An 18,795-nucleotide genomic window follows, 5' to 3' on the forward strand; every position below is an offset into this window, starting at 1 on the left:
GATGTATCCTTAAATTCATTTTGCTCACAAAATGCACCAGGTTGATGCATTTAACTTCAATATTTAAAAAAAAAAATCTTCCCGGACCCCCCGGAGGTGAGGACCCCCCCCCCCCCCCCCACACACACACTTTACCTCTGCTTACACCTATATGCCATTTTATATGCTGTGAGCTGATTATCGAGCCTTCATTGTAAGAGTCGCGGGTACACTGTGTATGTGCGTATTCCACTGGAGCGCCCGGTACATTAATGGGAAACCCTAGTTCTTCATAACACTCCATTCGATGTCTCACTATGGGATGCGCCTCAACGCGTATGCAAACAGAAGCATCAATCTCATTACGCCAATCCTGATTGGCTGGTGATCTTGACGTCTACGTCAGGGAATCCACCCACCCTTTAACTGGCTTGCGCTACGTCGCAGCGTCATTCAAACACCTCTTCTCGCTTCGGAGCACATCTCAAAATATCAGTAGCCGGGCTAGCTTAACTGTCCACAGACTGAACCACAAGCTAACTTTCGTACATGTTCAATACCTTTGTAACACTGTACACATGAACGTTTATTTTTCGGTTCACCAAAAAAAAAATCTCACTCCAAGCTGAACTCAAATGTTGGCAGCCCTGCAATAGCTCTCCTCGACTCCTCCTTTCCCTCACTCGCTTTCCTTCCTTGCGTCTTAGCTCCGCCTCCGTAAGATGCAAGCGAGAGACACGAGGAGGTGACGTGAGGACAGAGGAGTCCTCAGGTATTAATTGGGATGTCCTCGTTCACTCAAACGTCACTCTTAAACGACATCTGTTAATGATCACATGTACAGCTGTATCCCCTCTCATCGGGCTTAACTGAATAACCCTTTAGAACCTGCCCATTTGTTGTTAAATATGTATTTAAATGAATGAATCTTTCTCTTGTTAGTCAAGGAATTCAATGTATGATGGTTGGTCCTGCTTTTGTGTTCCGTTTTGGTGTAAAATGTAGCCTACATTTAAATAAAAATATAATTATAGTAATGTAAAAGCCTTTTAGAAATGAATTGCACATAATAATTCCCATGGAGCTGTGAGCACTTATACATTTATGTGACGTTTTTCCACTCATCTTCCAGTTGTCGGTTTTCCTCTGTTGAAATGGACCAGCTGTGAAGGTGGGGCGGGGCTTTTATACGCGAGTAGTGAAAACACTTCCGCGTAGTCTGCTCGCGTGTATCCTCCCTTTCGTCTCCTCCCGCACCCCTCCTCCCTCACCCCTCCTGGTCCCCGTCTCAGGTCGGTTAAATGAAATTCTCGCTTCCCTCACTTGCGTCGTTTCCCTGTGTTTAGTCCCTCCTTCCAGGGAAGCATGGAAGGACGCAAGGACACCACTGTACTTAGTTCATCAGAACTAAAGAGTTCTGATGAACTAAGTTCTCATGAACCTTTGGGGGAAAAGTACCTAATGGGACGTCCTTTCCTCCAGAGCGTCACGTGAAGCGACGTCCGTTTGTGATGACGCCGCACAGCTGTTCGTCTGACAGCAGCTCTGTCCCCGTTATTTTCATAAACACCCCCGCCACACATTTACTGACACAAACATTTGTATCATCTGTTGTAGACCCCAATAAATAAAATCAAATAAGAACTCATTCTCAAAAAAGATAAACGCCATTCTTAAAATGTATAAACGAAAAATAGTTTGATTAATATTGATTCGAGTGCACAATAGAAATAAAATAATTGAGAGAAGAAAAATATATATATTGTAGCGACCCGGATAGGATGCTGAGGGTGTCACTCAGGCATCCCCCGTCTCTCTGCCAATCACGGAGCGACACAGTGATGCTGGTATACGTGTGGGTCCGTGATTGGGGGAGCAGACGGGGGAGGGCGTGGAAGTTGTGACGTAGTCGGGGTTATAAAGGTGTGTGTGGGAGAGCTAGGAGAGTGTGTAAGGTGTAAACCCCAAGCTATATCTGTATCTGTGAGAATCAAAGTAAAGACGAGTTATTAAAGCCTAATAACTGGAAGCCTGTTTCCGACTTCATCTGTGATCGTTACAATATTATCTATCAAAACCCAGTTAGATTAACATTCATTGGATTGCACACTTTGTTTGTTTGTGTGGATATGTAGCACATTAACATTTTAATAGCACTTAATGACTGACTGAATGGAAATGACAGTAAATGAAAATATAAAACGAAAAAAGCGATCATGACATTTTTTCCAATAAATGAATAAAAGGATTTTTGACCACTTTGTTGTTCAGATATATCACATATTTGTAACTAAATTATACATAAATTGAAACAAAACACAGTTTAAACTGAGGAGTGACTCGTGAGTTTCATTTATTTTCTTCACTCCGCTGGGGTACTGCTCTCATGTCAAGAACAAGAAGCATGAGATCAGTGCATGCACTGCATCGTCCAATCAGTGAGCGATACACAGTAAGGGGGCGGGGCGAGTATCTGAGGATTTCATCGGAGGATGGACTGGTGGTTCCTCGATTATCGCTCCTCCATTATCGCTCCTCGCTCCTCAATCCTCGGTCCTCCGGCAGAAATAAGAGCCATGGGACGGTACTCAAGATGGCGCAGACAAATCAACTTCCGGTGAGATCGAGGACCGAGGAGCGAGGAAATGAAAATAGTCGACCTGAGACAGGGCCCTCGACTCCTCCGTGTGCATTTCAGCTATTGGGACGTCCTTCAAAATGGCGTGTCTTGATCAATTTCCGGGTCAAGTCCCGGAGGAGGGGAAGAGAGGAGTCGAGGAGGGGTATTGGGATGAGGCTAGTGTGTAAGAATATCAGAAAGAACGTCATAGTACAGTATGTCCAAAATATTTTTTTAAACGGCACAGTATACTATATATATGTCGCATATGCAAAGCCAACAAAGTAGAAATACCAGAAAAAACATAGTATAGTATGTCCAAAATATAAATTAAAAAAACTAGCTTGTACAGTATAACAGAAATGTCTGAACCAACAACATAGTATAGGAGTTTCCCAAAAAAGGTCAATATTTTGTCATTTGACATTTGTTCAAATACAACAAGGTTGTGTAGAATGGCAAACAATTCTAAAAAAACATATGTAAGTTTAAACAATTTTCTAAGTTTAAAATAGTTAACATTCATAACTTCAACAATCTCTCTAACATTTGAGGCTTTTCCTAAAAAAATTCAAACCTCAGATATAAGATTACAATTACTCGGATAAACTCTCGGTTTTCACTAAATGACTTGATTAACTGAGATAGCACTTACAATATACTTCCATCCATCAGCCTTATTTACACCACCTTGCATTCAAAGGCGAGTGAGGAAGAGGAGCTCCTTCTGCTCGATGAAGTTCAGCATCACAGTCAGTCAGGTTTCAGTTTGTGTGTGATTGCTCTGTCTTTCGCAACGCATGTAGAGGAGAAGACGACAATAAAAGCACCAGAAACATGTTTTAATCAGTGTAGGCATGTTATTATACACTGCTGTAAAAGTAGATAAATGATCAGATATGTGACATCTTAAGATTAATGTCATGCAAATATACTTAACCTTAAACAAGAATACTTACTCTTAATTAACCTTACTTATACTTAGACCACGCAAAGGAAACTTAAAACTGAAACTACCTTGTCTTTTTTTTAAACCCTCAAATATTGGCCTTAAGTGCAGTATCAGTATATCAAACGTAGAAAGAGACATAGAAGACAAGGAGAAAAACATGTTTTTGTATTGGAAATGTTTTAATAGTTTCAATATTGCAACAGCCATCCGATTTTCTTCTAACAGGTAAAAATCATCAAAAAACTAACAAAAAAAACACTTTTTTTTTCAATTTTATATTCCAAACACCTTTTCTTGGCTATGGCCCTAGACTCAACAAATAAAACCCTTACACAGTGAGCAGATATTATATTCAACACATTGTTTCTCAAACAAATTATAAAAATAGATTTAGCATTTTCAAGTACTTATTTACAGTATTAAACATATATCATAATGGTCAGAGTAACAGAGAGAGGGACAGAGGGGAAGTTTCATTCATTGTGTTGAAGAGGTCCAGTTTGTGTGAAAGCAACTGCGTGTGTGTGTGTGTGTGTGTGTGTGTGTGTGTGTGTGTGTGTGTGTGTGTGTGTGTGTGTGTGTGTGTGTGTGTGTGTGTGTGTGTGTGTGTGTGTGTGTGTGTGTGTCAAAGGGACCATTGGTGTTATGTGTGCGATTCCATCTATAAAGGACACATGAGTTTATTTCATTTGACAAAACGGATACAGAGAAAGTAGCGTACAAGGAGGAAAAACTCATTTTGTTCCAAATACAAACCAGTTAGAATATTTCAGTCAGAAATGAATGTACCTTTTTATTGTGAAAACCTATGATAATGCCCCAATAAACGTCCTCGCTCAAGTCTCCTGTATAGAAACAAAAAAGGTGAGATCGCTGTACAGGGAGAATTCTGGGAGTTATCTGGGGAAAAAGTGCAACCACATAGATGGCAGAGCCAGATATTAACAGCAACGTGAAATTAAACATGATAATCCAACATTTACATAGAGAAAAAAAGTCCATATGACATTCCTTAATACTGTATTCATACTGCAACACACACACACACTGTCATGTATACAGCAAATCCAAAGATAATGGACCTCAACTTTAACCGTACCAGCTCCAGTGTTCAAGAATACACAGATACTGTGTGCCGACAGTAAAAATCCTCCAGTGTACAAAACTACTCATTTATTCAGTTATAAACTCAGCAGTAAAATAAAGAAAACAAGAACACAACTGCTTTATTTTTTTAAATACTATAAGTTAAATAACCCTTCTCAAACTCTTCTTTACAGAGGTTTGTGGTACAGTCTGTAAACTCAAATAAATATGGATAAATATCTTAATCTGGCCATCTTCCAGAGTTAGCCCGTGCTCTATGCAGAGTAGTGAGGAGGATCATGGAGTAGACATCCAGCAGGGGAAAGGGAGAATTAGTTTTAAATGCACAAAGTAAACAACTGGAAAGAAGAGAAATATAAAGAAACTATGACAGCGTAATAGACAGCGACGCACAACAAATGAATGAACAATCAAACACACATTTTCAACCTTTACAATTGTATCCTGCAGCTTTTGTTCGACCATCAGTAGCCCCAAGGGAAACAAAAAAACAGGTTGACGTTCCTGAACGTACAGCGTGTCCTCGGACCTGTGTTCGTTCCATCTGCACACATTATATACTGAATATAAGACTAATTTACTGTAGGCAAGGCTTTCCTTGAGGCCTCATCCAACCTCACTCTCACTGGATCCTTGACATGGGACAGCACAGTCTTCTTAAGCTACTGCAGCCATGTTGGATCATCAGAAATGTTCCTCTAACATCTGATGAAATACGCTCTGACGTACAACGATATGATTCTGTATCAGAGCAACTGATCCCAGGCAAAGGAAATAGTCCCTGGGTGTGGCCACATACTGTTTTTAGTCAATCAATGTTGTGTTAAAGGGAAATTCTACCCTTATATTTTTCCTTTAAGCACTCTTCCGACAGCTTGGAGGTCAGCTTCAGACAGAGAGCGTCCTGCTCAGACAATATTTCATCTGCCTTTACGCACTGATCCAGAACCAGTGTGATGGAGCTGACATTGTTATTGAAGTGCAGATAGAGGTCACAGAAAAAAAAGTCAGTGACATCAATCCTCTGCTATCCCCCCCAACGGCGACAGGAACTCGTCTCTGAGAGGTTACAAATAAATAAGGAAGAAAGGAATCAAGGAAGGCATGAGGATGTGTGGGAAGGAGGAGTAGATAGAGTGCAGCTAGCTGAAAGATCTGCTCATCTTTCCTTCTGTCTGGAAGAGCGATCTCCCTTTCTCTCCTCTTCTCCACCCCATCATCCGTCTGCACACACGAGGGTCTGCAGCTGCAGGTTGAGAGCAGGCGCCCCCCCGTTAGTTAGACCTGCACCCCGCGCCCATGCATCTGGATGACCTGCGCTCTGAGGGTCTGGATGGCGGCCAGTATCAGCTTCTGGTGCTCAAGGGAAGTGATGCCAAGACTCAGCACATCTCTGAGGACACACATCGAGACGTACCAACATTAGTAAAAGTAAATAACTTTATTCGACTGGATGACATCAGGAAAATATGAATCTGATATTAATGTATCCCCTGAGAAATCCGTTTCATCTTATATATTTCTCAATAACATTAAATCCCAACTACTTTTCTTTAGTGAAATAACACAAACCTATATACATTTAGGATATACGTTTTGTGAGTGTGAGACCTTAATGCAAGAAGCTAAAAACCTTTTTTTCTTGTGTATTTAAGAGTAACTTAATACCAGCATAGTAACAATGTTTGCTTTTAGAAATGATCATTTCTTAAAGCCCAAGGTGAACTCGTAAAATGTGTATTACATAAGACGAAAAAGCAGCAAATCTGCACAATTAAAAAGAAAGAACATTTAATTTATTCATGCAGTTATCTTTCTACAGATCTGTTCTCATATTATCTCTCTGAGACCCCCCTCTCTTAAACAGGAAAGGAAAGAGTCAGTGAGACAGTAGTAACTCACTGGACGGTCATCCGGGCCACAGACTCCAGGTAGCAGTACCCTGCGGCGGTGAAGTTGTCCTTGTATCGGCCCATGTCCACTGCGTCCAGCCACTCCCCCACAGAGTTGAATGCTGGGAAGGAGTGCAGCGGCCTCTCCGCCAGCGTGATGGAGGAACTCAGGGTCCTGGAGGAGAAGACATGTATTGTTGATTGGGAAGATAAGAAAACCGACTGTACCTTTACTTCAAATATTTTTAAAGAGAAAATATAGTGACTTTTTCTTACCACACCTTACTGATATTCTAAACAGATTTCTATCTATACTTTAGTTTTTTGTTCCTTGATTTATTATGATACCTTTTATTGACTTTTTGTGGCATACTAAGCTGATATTTGTTTATGGAAATCTATAGTATAGCATTTAAATGATATTTGGGGCATACTATATTTGAACATTTATTAATAAAACAATCCTGGAATACTAATATGACTTTAGAAACTATAATCTTTTGAGATTTTTTTTAGAAAAACTATGGCATTCTATATCATATATTTTAGTGACTTCTTCTCCAACCAGATAGTAGCCCAATCATCAAAAGCATTTCAAAGTACAAAGGATTATAGGTCCTGCGTGTATTCTCTTTACTAGGTTTATTTGAGCCAACATCAATTGATCATTGACATTGGGTAAGAAAAATAAGATCCCACAATGAATCAGCTACTCTTTTGGCAGTAAGCACAGATAGATGTGAATGCACCAGTACCTGCGTGACAACGTGGAGGAGCCGATGCCATCGGGGGAGCGAATGCTTTTGCTGAGGGCTGAGTGGATCTGGCTGAAGCTGGGCCTCTCCGTCCTCTCCTTCTGCCAGCAGTCCAGCATCAGCTGGTGGAGGTGGGGGGGGCAGTTTACTGGAGCGGGCAGCCTGAAACCATCCTCGATTGCCTTGATCACCTACAGCACATGCATATATATATATATATATATATGAGTTATGAACATTTGGGAGTAGATTTGCATGTGGGTGATTGGTTAGTAAGAAAGGGGGATGTTTTGTCCTACTTCAAAAAGACAGTAAGGTATTTAAACCTTTTTATATTCCTTAACTGTGACTTTGTTGCCAAGAATGGAAGTCTTTTGAAAGAGGTCCTACTCTAAGTAGAAAAGTGCTTGTGTTTTCATTTTTTTGTCACTAATTACCCCACCTACAATGCATATTTTTGCTTTTTTGGTAATTGCGCTAATAGAGGCAGCATCCTTTAAGGTCACTTTGCAAATCGGCAGCATATGCAAAATAAACAGATTTCAGCATAGAGATATTGCTGACCTCAACAATATGAGCTGAAAACAAATCTGCTGTTATGTCCCGACTTAAACAACAACCAAAACTAGAACCACATAGGGAATACAAAGCTTTAAAGAGAATAAAGGTGTGAGCCAAAACTGAACGATGCTAAGTTGAACATGGCTGACTGACTGTGTGTGGAATTAAATGTCAGGATATTCGATGTCTTAGTGTCACTTGACAGGATATTTGATGGGGTGTATTACAATAGAATACATCCTATCGAGATGATTTTCATTTCCTTTAATATAATATGTTGCAGGGCTATGAATACAATTAAATAAGGAAACATTACAGATGAAACAAATAGACCACCTGAGCCCCTCTAAAAGATAAGCTACGACATCCAATGAGTCCTTTTTTCATCAAGCCTTGTGAAACCTCACTGTGTTCAAATAGCAGAGCATGAAAGCATCTCTCCAGACTCCCTCAATGTTCATCGCTCCTCCATCAAACTAATGTTGTCCCCATTCCAAATCCATTCACGAGAGATTTCCTCTAAGAATAGGACATGAGACACGTCCGTCTCCTGTATCACTCAAAGAAACACAATCTCCTGAAAGCAGGAAATAGTAGCATAATCACAAAAATGACATCCATCAGCAGCATTAGTTCCTAAAACACTCTTTCTTCTCTCTCCGCACCCCCACTCTCCTCTCAGCCCTTTAAGCTCCTATCTCACTAAAGAGCATTCAGAAAATGCTTTTCAGAATTTGACATTTTCCATTTAATCAAAGCGGGGAGGTAAAGGGCACGATGGATCACAGGTGGACAGCCCGAGCAACAATTCCGTCATGATATAATGTATCAATTTAAAGTGGACTAATGTGCCTGCCGCTCTACAAGCTTGACCTTTGCCCTCTCAATTGGCAAGTTTGATAATATGAACCAGGCTAAGAGCAAACGTCCTCCTGCTTTGTGAAAGGGCAGCATGGGAATCTATTCTCGTGCCTGCTTAATAACTCATGCATATTCATTTTGGACAGTCGAAAATGGAACAAGTTAATAATGTGTTGCTTTTTAAGTATGACATAATGGCCTTTTATGCAGACCAGCATCACTCATTCACCTCCCCTTTAGAAGCATGGCTTCCTTCAAAAAGTGAAATAAAAACAACCTATTTTTTTTTAAAGTACAAAATAGAAGGAGTACCAATAGAAAAACAGAACTCCCTCCCACATTGACTTGTAAATGATAGGTTTGTGGGGACAAGCAGTGGTGTCCTGTTGCCTGGACAATCTCTTCAACCCTCAAATAGAAATCACTCTACACTTCCTGAAAGAGGAATTTTTCCAAAAGGATTTTGAAGACTTTTAAGAGCGGGATGGCACTCTAGGACAGGCGGAGGGCCCCTAGAAGGGGGTCAATGCGTCCTTAAGAGAAAACAGGATTGGTCATGGAGCTGATGCAGACTTAAAGAGGGGGACTTAGGCATGGCCAAAGCTTTCAGAGGTACTGTGGCTTTCTTTTAATAAGATCCAAGCTGGGCACGGATAGAGAGTTCATTGATAGAGGGAGGTGAAAGAGAGAGGGAGAGTGGTGAAGTGCAGATAATAAAAAAAATGGAATATAAAGGACATGACTGGGGAGCTTAATAAAAAGCACCCTCCTATCTCTAACCTTTCCTCCACCACACACACACTTACGTCCTGGTTGCCCATATCCCAGTAGGGTCTCTCTCCATAGGACATGACCTCCCACATTACGATGCCGAAGCTCCACACGTCCGAGGCGGAGGAGAAGCGGTGGTACTGGATGGCCTCCGGAGCGGTCCACAGCACCACGCTCTTACCTCCGTGCTGCGGGGGGGGGGGGGGGAGGGGGAGAAGAGAGAAGCACGGAGGTGAGACGTGGAGGAAAAGGGTGTGGAGAGTTTGTAGAAGTAAAGCTTTAATATTCTCTTTGAACAGCTTTGAACATATTTTCAGGAGATCAAAAGAATTGTTAGAGGTTCACCTTGAGTGGAACCCAAAAATATCCAGGGAAATAAAAGCCCTGGAATATATATTTTTTTCATCTGAAAGCTTAATTATATGAACTCAACTCAACCTGACATGACGTGTTAACTCATTTAAAAGAACACCGGTACATTTGTGAACTTTTTACCTTCTTAGTCATTAATAGGGAAAGTAGAATGTCAAATATAACTTCCTGGCTGCACGTGTTTTTTTTCCTTACCAGTGAGGTGTAGATGGCCTCTATCTTGTCGTCCTGCAGAGGTCTGAAGCCAGACACCTTGCAGCCCAGGCTGGAGTTAACCAGCACCTGCGAGTGGGAAAACAAACTCATTAGCATTGGTTACATTTAGAGAGTAAACAAACCCAGTGTGAGCTCACAACACCCTGGTGGGCAAAGCTTTTATCGAACCAGGTTTACAAATTGATTGTTTACAAAAACAAAAGTGCCCTGTTTTTCCCGCAACGTGCCCACTACATTTGCAGTTTGATAGACGGGCTGAAATCTCAATATGACAAACAAGATTTCTACAGTATTGGTAGTTTCAGGTTCACGAATCAGGTGAGTGATGTTTGCAGCTTCCTTCGTTCAAAAGCCTTGCAAAAGTCACCCTGCTGTTCTCCTCCCTCCTGCTTTACCTTGTGTGCGGCCAGCCGTTTGTGGATGAAGCCCATTTCGGTGAGGTACTTCATCCCCGATGCCACGCCGGTCAGCATATCCATCAGCTGCATTACACTCATCTGGCCCTCATGTTTCTGGGGTTACGCGGAGATGGAAATAGGGGGAAAATAACAGGTTGGAGGTGAAACGAAAGTGAAATGAAAGAAAAGAGAAGGAGAGCATAAGTTGATTGTATCTGGTATTAATGTAGTGATCCAAACAAGGGGTTACATCTGCTACTATAGTACAATGTTGTGCTCACTGAGCTGAATCCCTTTATTTGGAGAATAAAAAACAAACAAGCCATTCATTCGTATCATTATAAACCCTGCCACAGTGGTTCACAGAGCAGAGAGGTTCACAGAGGCTTACAGCATATTTAAGCAGAAACATCCATTTGTGCTGTTAATTATGGTGCGTTTCCTTTATTACTGTAATAAGCACGAGTGCTGCTGCCCTAGGACTGCGCTGTAATAATAGAGGATTTAGGATCATTAGAACAAAATGCCTTGTTTGTGATGATGAGGCTATACTTTGCTAATACACATGGAGTGTTTAGGATATTCTGGACATATTGTACAAAAAACTCACCCTGAGGAAGGAATCTAAGGATCCGTTGGTCATACTCTCCACAATGATCATCATGGTGTTACCTGGAGAAAGACAAAGAGAGCATAGAATTTAAAGATCTATCATGCTATTTCTAGGCATATATTATGGGTCTCAGATACAAATATATTTAAAAAACTGCTCAAAATACCAAACAGATCATGTATTTTAGACGACCCTCATATCCCTCTATTAAAATTAAAAAGAGGAGGGGGAGCTTGTGCCTGCTCAGAATTCTACCGAGATACTCAGCGAAATGCTGCCGTGATGAAACCCCATATCATGTTCCAAACTGCATCAAGGATTATTTCTGAAACAGTATGGAGCTCAAATGCTTTTTCTCTTGCGGGTTTACCGCAAGGTGAGTTCCTTTTTTTATTTCCTGCTTCTTTACACATGCTCTCTCCAGTACAGGTTAGCTCTGAGTGTTAGCGATGCTTGCTAATGTAAACAAAGACCATATTACGTCCAAAACAGTCGGGCATTGTTTCTGATAGCAACGTTTCTGATAGGGCTGTGGGTGTAAAGCCAGCCCATATTTCCGATATTACGTCATCTCAGACGCAAATCTGGATCAGCTCCGTTGTACCCCCGTTTTTAGAGATTTGGGTACTGAGGAAAGAGAGAGGGTTTTCTTTTCTGACACTTTGCGAGTTCCCTGACACACCGGGGACATGTTTATGTATAAAAGACATCAAAAAGTGCAATTTGCATGATAGGAGACCTTCAAATTAGTTAAATTGAGGTAAAAATGGAGAGAATCAAGGGAGGAAGAGAAAGTGAGAGACGTAATAGAGACGGGGAGGGTGGGGGGGAATGGAGTGAGTCTGGTCCACTTGGCAGCACGGCAGGCATTGTGCAAAGCCATTCCTCACCCAGTGGACTGTGGTGAAGCCAGGAGAACCTGTGTGCTTCCCTGGCTGTCTCAGCAAGTTTAACGACCCTCAAACACTCACTCACACACAGTGCACATGCTCACAGGCACCCACACACACTTACTGCCCAGGCACAGATGGCAGAGATCCAGCAGTGCTATGAAGTGCACAGAGGAGGAAAATGAGACTGCAGCAGTTGGCGTAGAGAGAGGGAACCCTGAGAGAGGAGGAGTGGATTATGGGAGCTCGCGAGAGAGAGGAAAATGAACCTTCATAGATATGTAAACAACTAAAAATTACAAAGACCTAGCTGTGTACAAATGCTTTCAATACCCGTTTGCAGGCGCATAACACAAATGGTAGTTTGGTATTGTGATATCCACAATTCAGGGTTTGCCAGTATTACTGGGCTTTCAGGAGGCTATTTGGAAAGGTTACCAGCGACACGGGGGAACAGTGAGTCAGCACAGACACTGCCATGATACACAGGTCATCGTGTAATTAATGCAACAGAGGAGGGGTTTCACTGTGTGATTGGTTACAAAGTGCTGGAATTACAGATACATTTAACTACAAACAAATCTTGTTCAAAGGTGGTATTATATGTGTTATTTGAACACCTGCTGAAACATTGTATTTGAGAGAGTATACCAGAAATTCAAAAGGAGAAAAACTAATTGTGTGAGTGGAAGGGAGATATATTTCATCATCTACTGTATATACAAAGTCATTCACAATTGTCATCGACTGTTATTCATTTTAATGTACTTTACTTGAGTATTTCTGTTATCAGCTTCTATATTCGTATATTCTATGACATTTCAGATATTGTACACTACATGTATCTGCCAGCTGGACTTTTCTGGTTCCATTATGTAGCAAGATTAAGCACATAAAAACCATGGTAATTTATTAATTTGTCTTTCTTAATAATTGTATTTCTTTATTTTATCATTTACAATGGTTATCACTGGATGTATGTTATTAAGGATCTCAGTTCTTATTCCACCACTCCACTCAAACCCTGAAACTGCCTGTAGGAAGGTTGATGGTTAGTCTTGAAGGAAGGAGCATATAGAGGTGAAAAGGAAATAAGGAAGCTCTTCCATGTAAACGGACACACCCATGTTGTTTTAATGTTGCCTTGAATTATGGTAAGAGGACAGGATGATTAATGAGGTGGGCCAGGTTTGGTAGAGGGGCTGGAATAGAGTTAGATTGTGGCGGGGGGTAAGTGATGTAAAGCAGGTGATTTGTACACACTGTGTGTGTGTGTGTGTGTGTGTGTGTGTGTGTGTGTGTGTGTGTGTGTGTGTGTGTGTGTGTGTGTGTGTGTGTGTGTGTGTGTGTGTGTGTGTGATTCCATGCCAAGTGAGGAGGCAGGCAGTTGTGTGTGTGTGTGTGTCAATGAAAGTAAAAGACAAAATGAGCATATGGGACTGCCTTTGTACGTGTGTGAGAGCATGCATTGGAGTGTGTGTGTGTGTGTGTGTGTGTGTGTTAGCGCACATGATGGTGGGAGAGATTGGAGTGGATCTCAGTGCCCCGCTGGGTCTCTAGCACCAATTACTGTACCCTGCACATCTGCTGCCATCCTACTGAGCGCAGTGTGTTCGGGCACCTTGCCCGCACACACACACACACACACACACACACACACACACACACACACACACACACACACACACACACACACACACACACACACACACACACACACACACACACACACACACACACACACACACACACACACACACACACACACACACACACACACACACACACACACACACACACACACACACACACACACACACACACACACACACAGCATCACTGCGGCAGTAACAAAAACTTCACAAACTCTTTAAAGCTTCTCCCTTCACCTGCCATTCCCATTAACCTCTACCTCATCTTCTCCCTCTCTCATGTCTCTCCTCCGTTCAAGTTTTTCCCCCCCCTCCCTGTCCTCCCATCCTGTTTTCGCTCTAGGACCTCAATTGCTATCTGTCAGTGTAAAAATGGGCCTTGATGTAGCTCGGCTGCTGCTAGCATCGGAATCTATCTCGCGTCCTGCTCTCTACACTTCAACCTCTTCTCCCTTTCCTTACGTTAGTCTGCCCTCTTCACTGTAGGCGTTGACCCCCCCCATGCGTGCGATATTGAAGCGGTCGGGTTCTGCTCTTTCCAATCATCTCTCCTCCTGCCTATGCTCCTCTCCCAGTTTTCTTCCCATCTCGCTTCTTAGTTTCAAAAAATGGTGACCCCCTCTGCACGTGTGATATTGGAATGCAGCTCCATTGTTTACCCCTACAGCCTCCGCTTCCTTTTCCCTTCCTCCGAGACGATGAAGGTGATGAACCCACTTTATGCTAGTAGAGATGGTCAAAGTCTTCCATTTCTCCTTGATCCTTGGAGTATTTTCCCCACTTCTATGCTTCTTTTCATCTTCTCCCGCTCACCTTCCTCCCAAACTGCCTTTAACCTCCTACTTGATTACATTACATTACATGTCACTTGTTTGACGCTTTAATCCAAAGCGACTTCCATACTCAATACTGTGGACAATCCCCACAGGAGCAATTTGGGGTGAAGTGTCTTGCCCAGGGACACAACGACATGCTGACTGCAGTGGGGTTTGAACCTGTGCTCCCTTGATCCGAACACCAACGCTCTACCCACTGCGCCACACGCCGCCGAGGGTTGTGATAAACCCTGCCCCCACCCTGCTCACCCGTGGTGATGACGCCCTCCAGCCGGATGATGTTGGCGTGGTCAAACTGCCCCAGGATGCCGGCCTCGCTTAAAAAGGAGCGTCGCTGTTTGTCAGAGCAGCCCGCCCTTAACGTCTTTATGGCCACTGGTAGCTCCCTCTTACTGGGCAGCTTCAGGCAGCCGCGACACACCTCCCCAAAGTCACCTGTAGGGGGAGACACACAATCAGAGGTCATGATCCCTGTCGATGGAGGAGAAACCAGAGAGAGCGGGGAAAAGAAAAGCAGGGTGATGATATGGAGTAATATCTGTGTAAAGTTGGACGAATAAGAGAGAGTTACACAGAGCAGGGAATCAGGTTGGAGTAGAATCCAATGGAGAAATACAAGGAGAAGCAGAGAAGACGCAAATGAACAGACACTGTTGAGGGAGAGAGAGACATGAAATACAAAGGGATCAAAGAGACATCAGAGATTGGGTAGGGTGCAGGTGAAACAGCAGAACATGGAGTACAGAGAACACAAACAGGCAAGCTTGATTTTGGCAGATCATTAAGTGGCAAAACAGCTTGAACTGGTTTCTTCGATTTTTCTCATAGCATGGAAAAGGGAAAATGCAAAAAAAACTCCAGTTACCTCAAGATTACAGCAGGTGCTAATGGCTCAAATTCTGTTTGCCTGCCCTTTTCTTGCAGTGGTTATAAAGAATTGCATCACTCTTACTGTGCCACTCATACTTATGATATACGGTTCCCAGCACAGTGCTCAGGTACAAATGAAAATCATTTTGCTCATCACAAGGAATATACTCCGCTTGTAAAACTGATGTAAAATGTCTTCTGTAGCTCTCTAAAGGGCTTTCTAAAGTCTTAAAAAATTACGATATCATTAGAGTGGTCATGAATCTTATGACATATGCCCTCAGGATGTGGAGTTTGAAAGACGGGCATTCAGGGAGGGTCTAAAAAAGGCGTTTGACCCATACTAAAAATGTTTTAACTTGTGATTACTCTGCTTGTGCTTCTTTGAATACTAAATTACAGAAGTACCCGTTTTGAAAGCATATTTAAAGTGTTGTAACAACCCTACTTTGTTCCCATAAACAGTCACCTACCTGTGTGCACAATTCTCTCGATCTTGATGCTGGAGTTGTCCAGCTCCTTGGCGAAAGCGTGCACGGCCTGCAGCAGGTCCTCGCAGGTCTCCGGGTCGATGTAGGTCCTCCGTGTTGGGATCTTAACTGAAAACACACAAACATAAGACAAACCTCACCAAAAATGGATGTGGAAGTGTACTAGTGAAAAAAAACCTTTCCATTGTCCCAAAAATCAACAAGCAGCAACACATCATATACGGTCCACATGCTTGTCTGCACAAAGACAGACATTAAAAGATAAGAGTCTGCGGCACCAGCAGCAAAATGTCCACATGAGGCACAGAAAAGAGAAAAAGGAGCCACAGTCAGATTCAGATACCATTAAACTGTGTATAAGAAAATAAAAACAGATAGCTATCGAAATGTTTTGTTGCCCTGGCAGTACCTCAGTTCTGATGTCTGCAGCGCTTTGTGCTACAGTCAGCGGAGAAATTGGTATCTCTGGCTCCTTCAACAAAGAGTTTCTCTCTGTATGATTGTTGAACATTAGACCAAGATGTTGTGTCTGGGAAAAGGCTCTTACTCTTTGATACAGAGACAAAAATCAATACCTCAGTTTTATTATTGATGTTGGAGATAGCACAAAAATGTTTCTGCTATCAAACCCACAATAACTGTGGGTCTACTTCAAACTAAGGGCGTACTGATTGGTCAAGACATGCCAATCGTTGAATAATGTGTGTTTTCTATTTGCTCGATAATCCCCCTCTGTTTAAGGATGCTGTGTATTTATAGAAAATAGCGAAAAACAACACATTTATTACACAGATTCAACACTGTTTGTGTTGTTTAGGGTCTGGGTTGCATCGTACTAAAGCGAAGCAGAGGTCGATAGACAGATGAACACGTTTTTTTGCATTCTTTCTTTCAAGGTTGTACAAATTAATTTCAGGATATTTCAATTATCCCCCATTGTAACCCGAATGGAATGATCCTTTGTTTTATAACAATTTTTTCCCATAAATGCAGTGTCTGTGGTTTTAATTAACAGAAACAACACAAAAACGAAAAAATAGATAGGCACAAGCTAAAAAGGATGTTGTATGAATATATTTTTTTCAAGTAGATACAAAATGCTTATGTATTCATAACTTGACTAATTCTCAGTTTTTTGTTGTGACCTTGCGAACTCCAGAGGCAAAGAGAAAAAGTCGAGATCAAAGGCTCCGGCTGCTTAAAATCTGACTTTGGGTTTCCTCCATGCGGCTTTACTCAGATCACAGGAGCTTTTTGTCTTCTCTGCTTGCCTCAAAATGTTATCTCACTAACACACACACATATGCAAAATAACAGACACACACAAACACAATGTAATCTTCAGGCAGAAATTGGGACAGGACATAATAGACATAAATTGCTGAGGCAGGGAAACCTTAAAGTGACAGGGTACACGTAGCTGGTATGCTGCTTTTTTGTTCGTTTTAGAGCTTGGGTACTGGTGCTTAACATGAATAGTGACAGCTTAGGCCAAAAATAACATGACTTTATGTCCTCTTACCATAACGAGACAATTGATAAATAGCCTGGTGAGTTTAAAGTGATGTATTTTGGGCTAAATAACTCGGTTCTATATAAGAATACAAAAATAAAAACAAGTGTCAATTCATAATAGATGAATTATTCAAAGAGAAGGTTAATATTAACAATTACCATGCCCTCTACAAAATCTCTTCTGTGACACTAATGGGACAAAACAATAGCAAATTTCCGCTGACATTTTAAAACAGCAAGTGATATTGACACCAACTGTTTGACTTTACACAACAAAAAGAAAAGACCTCCAGGTTTCTCAACGGGCCTCTTGTTTTCTTTATCTACTGCCAATTGTATTTACAGAGCACCTAGCAAATAAACTAGCCAGCAGATAGCCAATGACCATTAAGGAATGGACTAAAGTACTCAATTAGACGACCTTTGACCCTGTTTACTACCTATTAGGACCAATATTCCAGGAAAAAGGTCTGGTAGTTTTCCCAAAAGCTGCGTTGAGGCACTGAAATGTGATTACAGCTCTAGATCGACAGGAGAGATCCTATACTGGCTGCCTCGTAACGGCTTATTGATCACACACACACACACACACACACACACACACACACACACACACACACACACACACACACACACACACACACACACACACACACACACACACACACACACACACACACACACACACACACACACACACACACACACACACACACACACACACACACACACACACACACACACACACACACACACACACACACACACACACACACACACACACACACATCGACAAACAGAGCCAAAAGTCAAATTATGGAGCAAATGAAACCTTTTCTATTCAAGGCCAGGGCTGAGTGGAAGATCGAACACTCTTTTCTGTCAAAGAGGGTTTTCAAAAACACTTTATAGGTTACAACCAGCTGTGCAGTACATACATAGCACACACACATAAAAAAGGGGGGGCTCAATTGCCATACAATAAACAGTATCATCTGGAAATGTCTGCAAATGCTCAGATACAGATGTCACACACACACACACTCAGGTGCACGCTTCATTGGCTCTGAGGGTGATTAGTTTCAGGGTTAACTGTGTCACCGCCATGAGCGATTGAGGGGAAACTGAAGCATATTCACACTTGGCTGCATCATTTTCAATGGACCACAGAGTGAGCATGCCCACCCCCAAATATTTTCATTCTTAACCTCCATCGTGCCTTTTGCTTCTCCAATTTATTTCCCCTGATACATTCTCTCTCTGTAATTGAACTCTGACAGATATCTGAAAGTGGTCTATTAATGGAGATTGCAGATGATCTCCCCCCCCCCCCCCCCCCCTTTTTGCATTTCTAGGTCACATACTCCGACATAAAGCTAATGTTCTGAGCCGTGTCACTTATGATGACTCTCTCCATCTCAGCCAACTCACCTCTTCATACTTC

The 18,795-nt window shown here is 42.0% G+C and overlaps 1 protein-coding gene across 2 annotated transcripts in view; it reads right to left on the bottom strand.

Annotated features, from left to right (window-relative positions):
• Window positions 1–3,727: 3,727 nt before the first annotated feature.
• epha10 (EPH receptor A10) overlaps window positions 3,728–18,795 on the bottom strand; it is a 147,784-nt gene continuing 132,716 nt past the window's right edge. For both annotated transcript variants that reach the window (XM_079654732.1, XM_079654731.1), the window contains 9 exons: window positions 15,819–15,944; window positions 14,725–14,910; window positions 11,095–11,156; window positions 10,482–10,598; window positions 10,066–10,152; window positions 9,534–9,686; window positions 7,306–7,496; window positions 6,561–6,725; window positions 3,728–6,051 (listed from right to left, as the gene is read on the bottom strand). In XM_079654732.1, coding sequence (XP_079510858.1) covers window positions 5,937–6,051; window positions 6,561–6,725; window positions 7,306–7,496; window positions 9,534–9,686; window positions 10,066–10,152; window positions 10,482–10,598; window positions 11,095–11,156; window positions 14,725–14,910; window positions 15,819–15,944 — 1,202 coding nt within the window. In that variant the 3' untranslated portion in view covers window positions 3,728–5,936. The remainder of the gene's footprint in view (window positions 6,052–6,560; window positions 6,726–7,305; window positions 7,497–9,533; window positions 9,687–10,065; window positions 10,153–10,481; window positions 10,599–11,094; window positions 11,157–14,724; window positions 14,911–15,818; window positions 15,945–18,795) is intronic.

The sequence above is a fragment of the Notothenia rossii genome, assembly GCF_949606895.1.
Source record: "Notothenia rossii genome assembly, chromosome: 10".
In the NCBI taxonomy this organism is placed as follows: domain Eukaryota; kingdom Metazoa; phylum Chordata; class Actinopteri; order Perciformes; family Nototheniidae; genus Notothenia; species Notothenia rossii.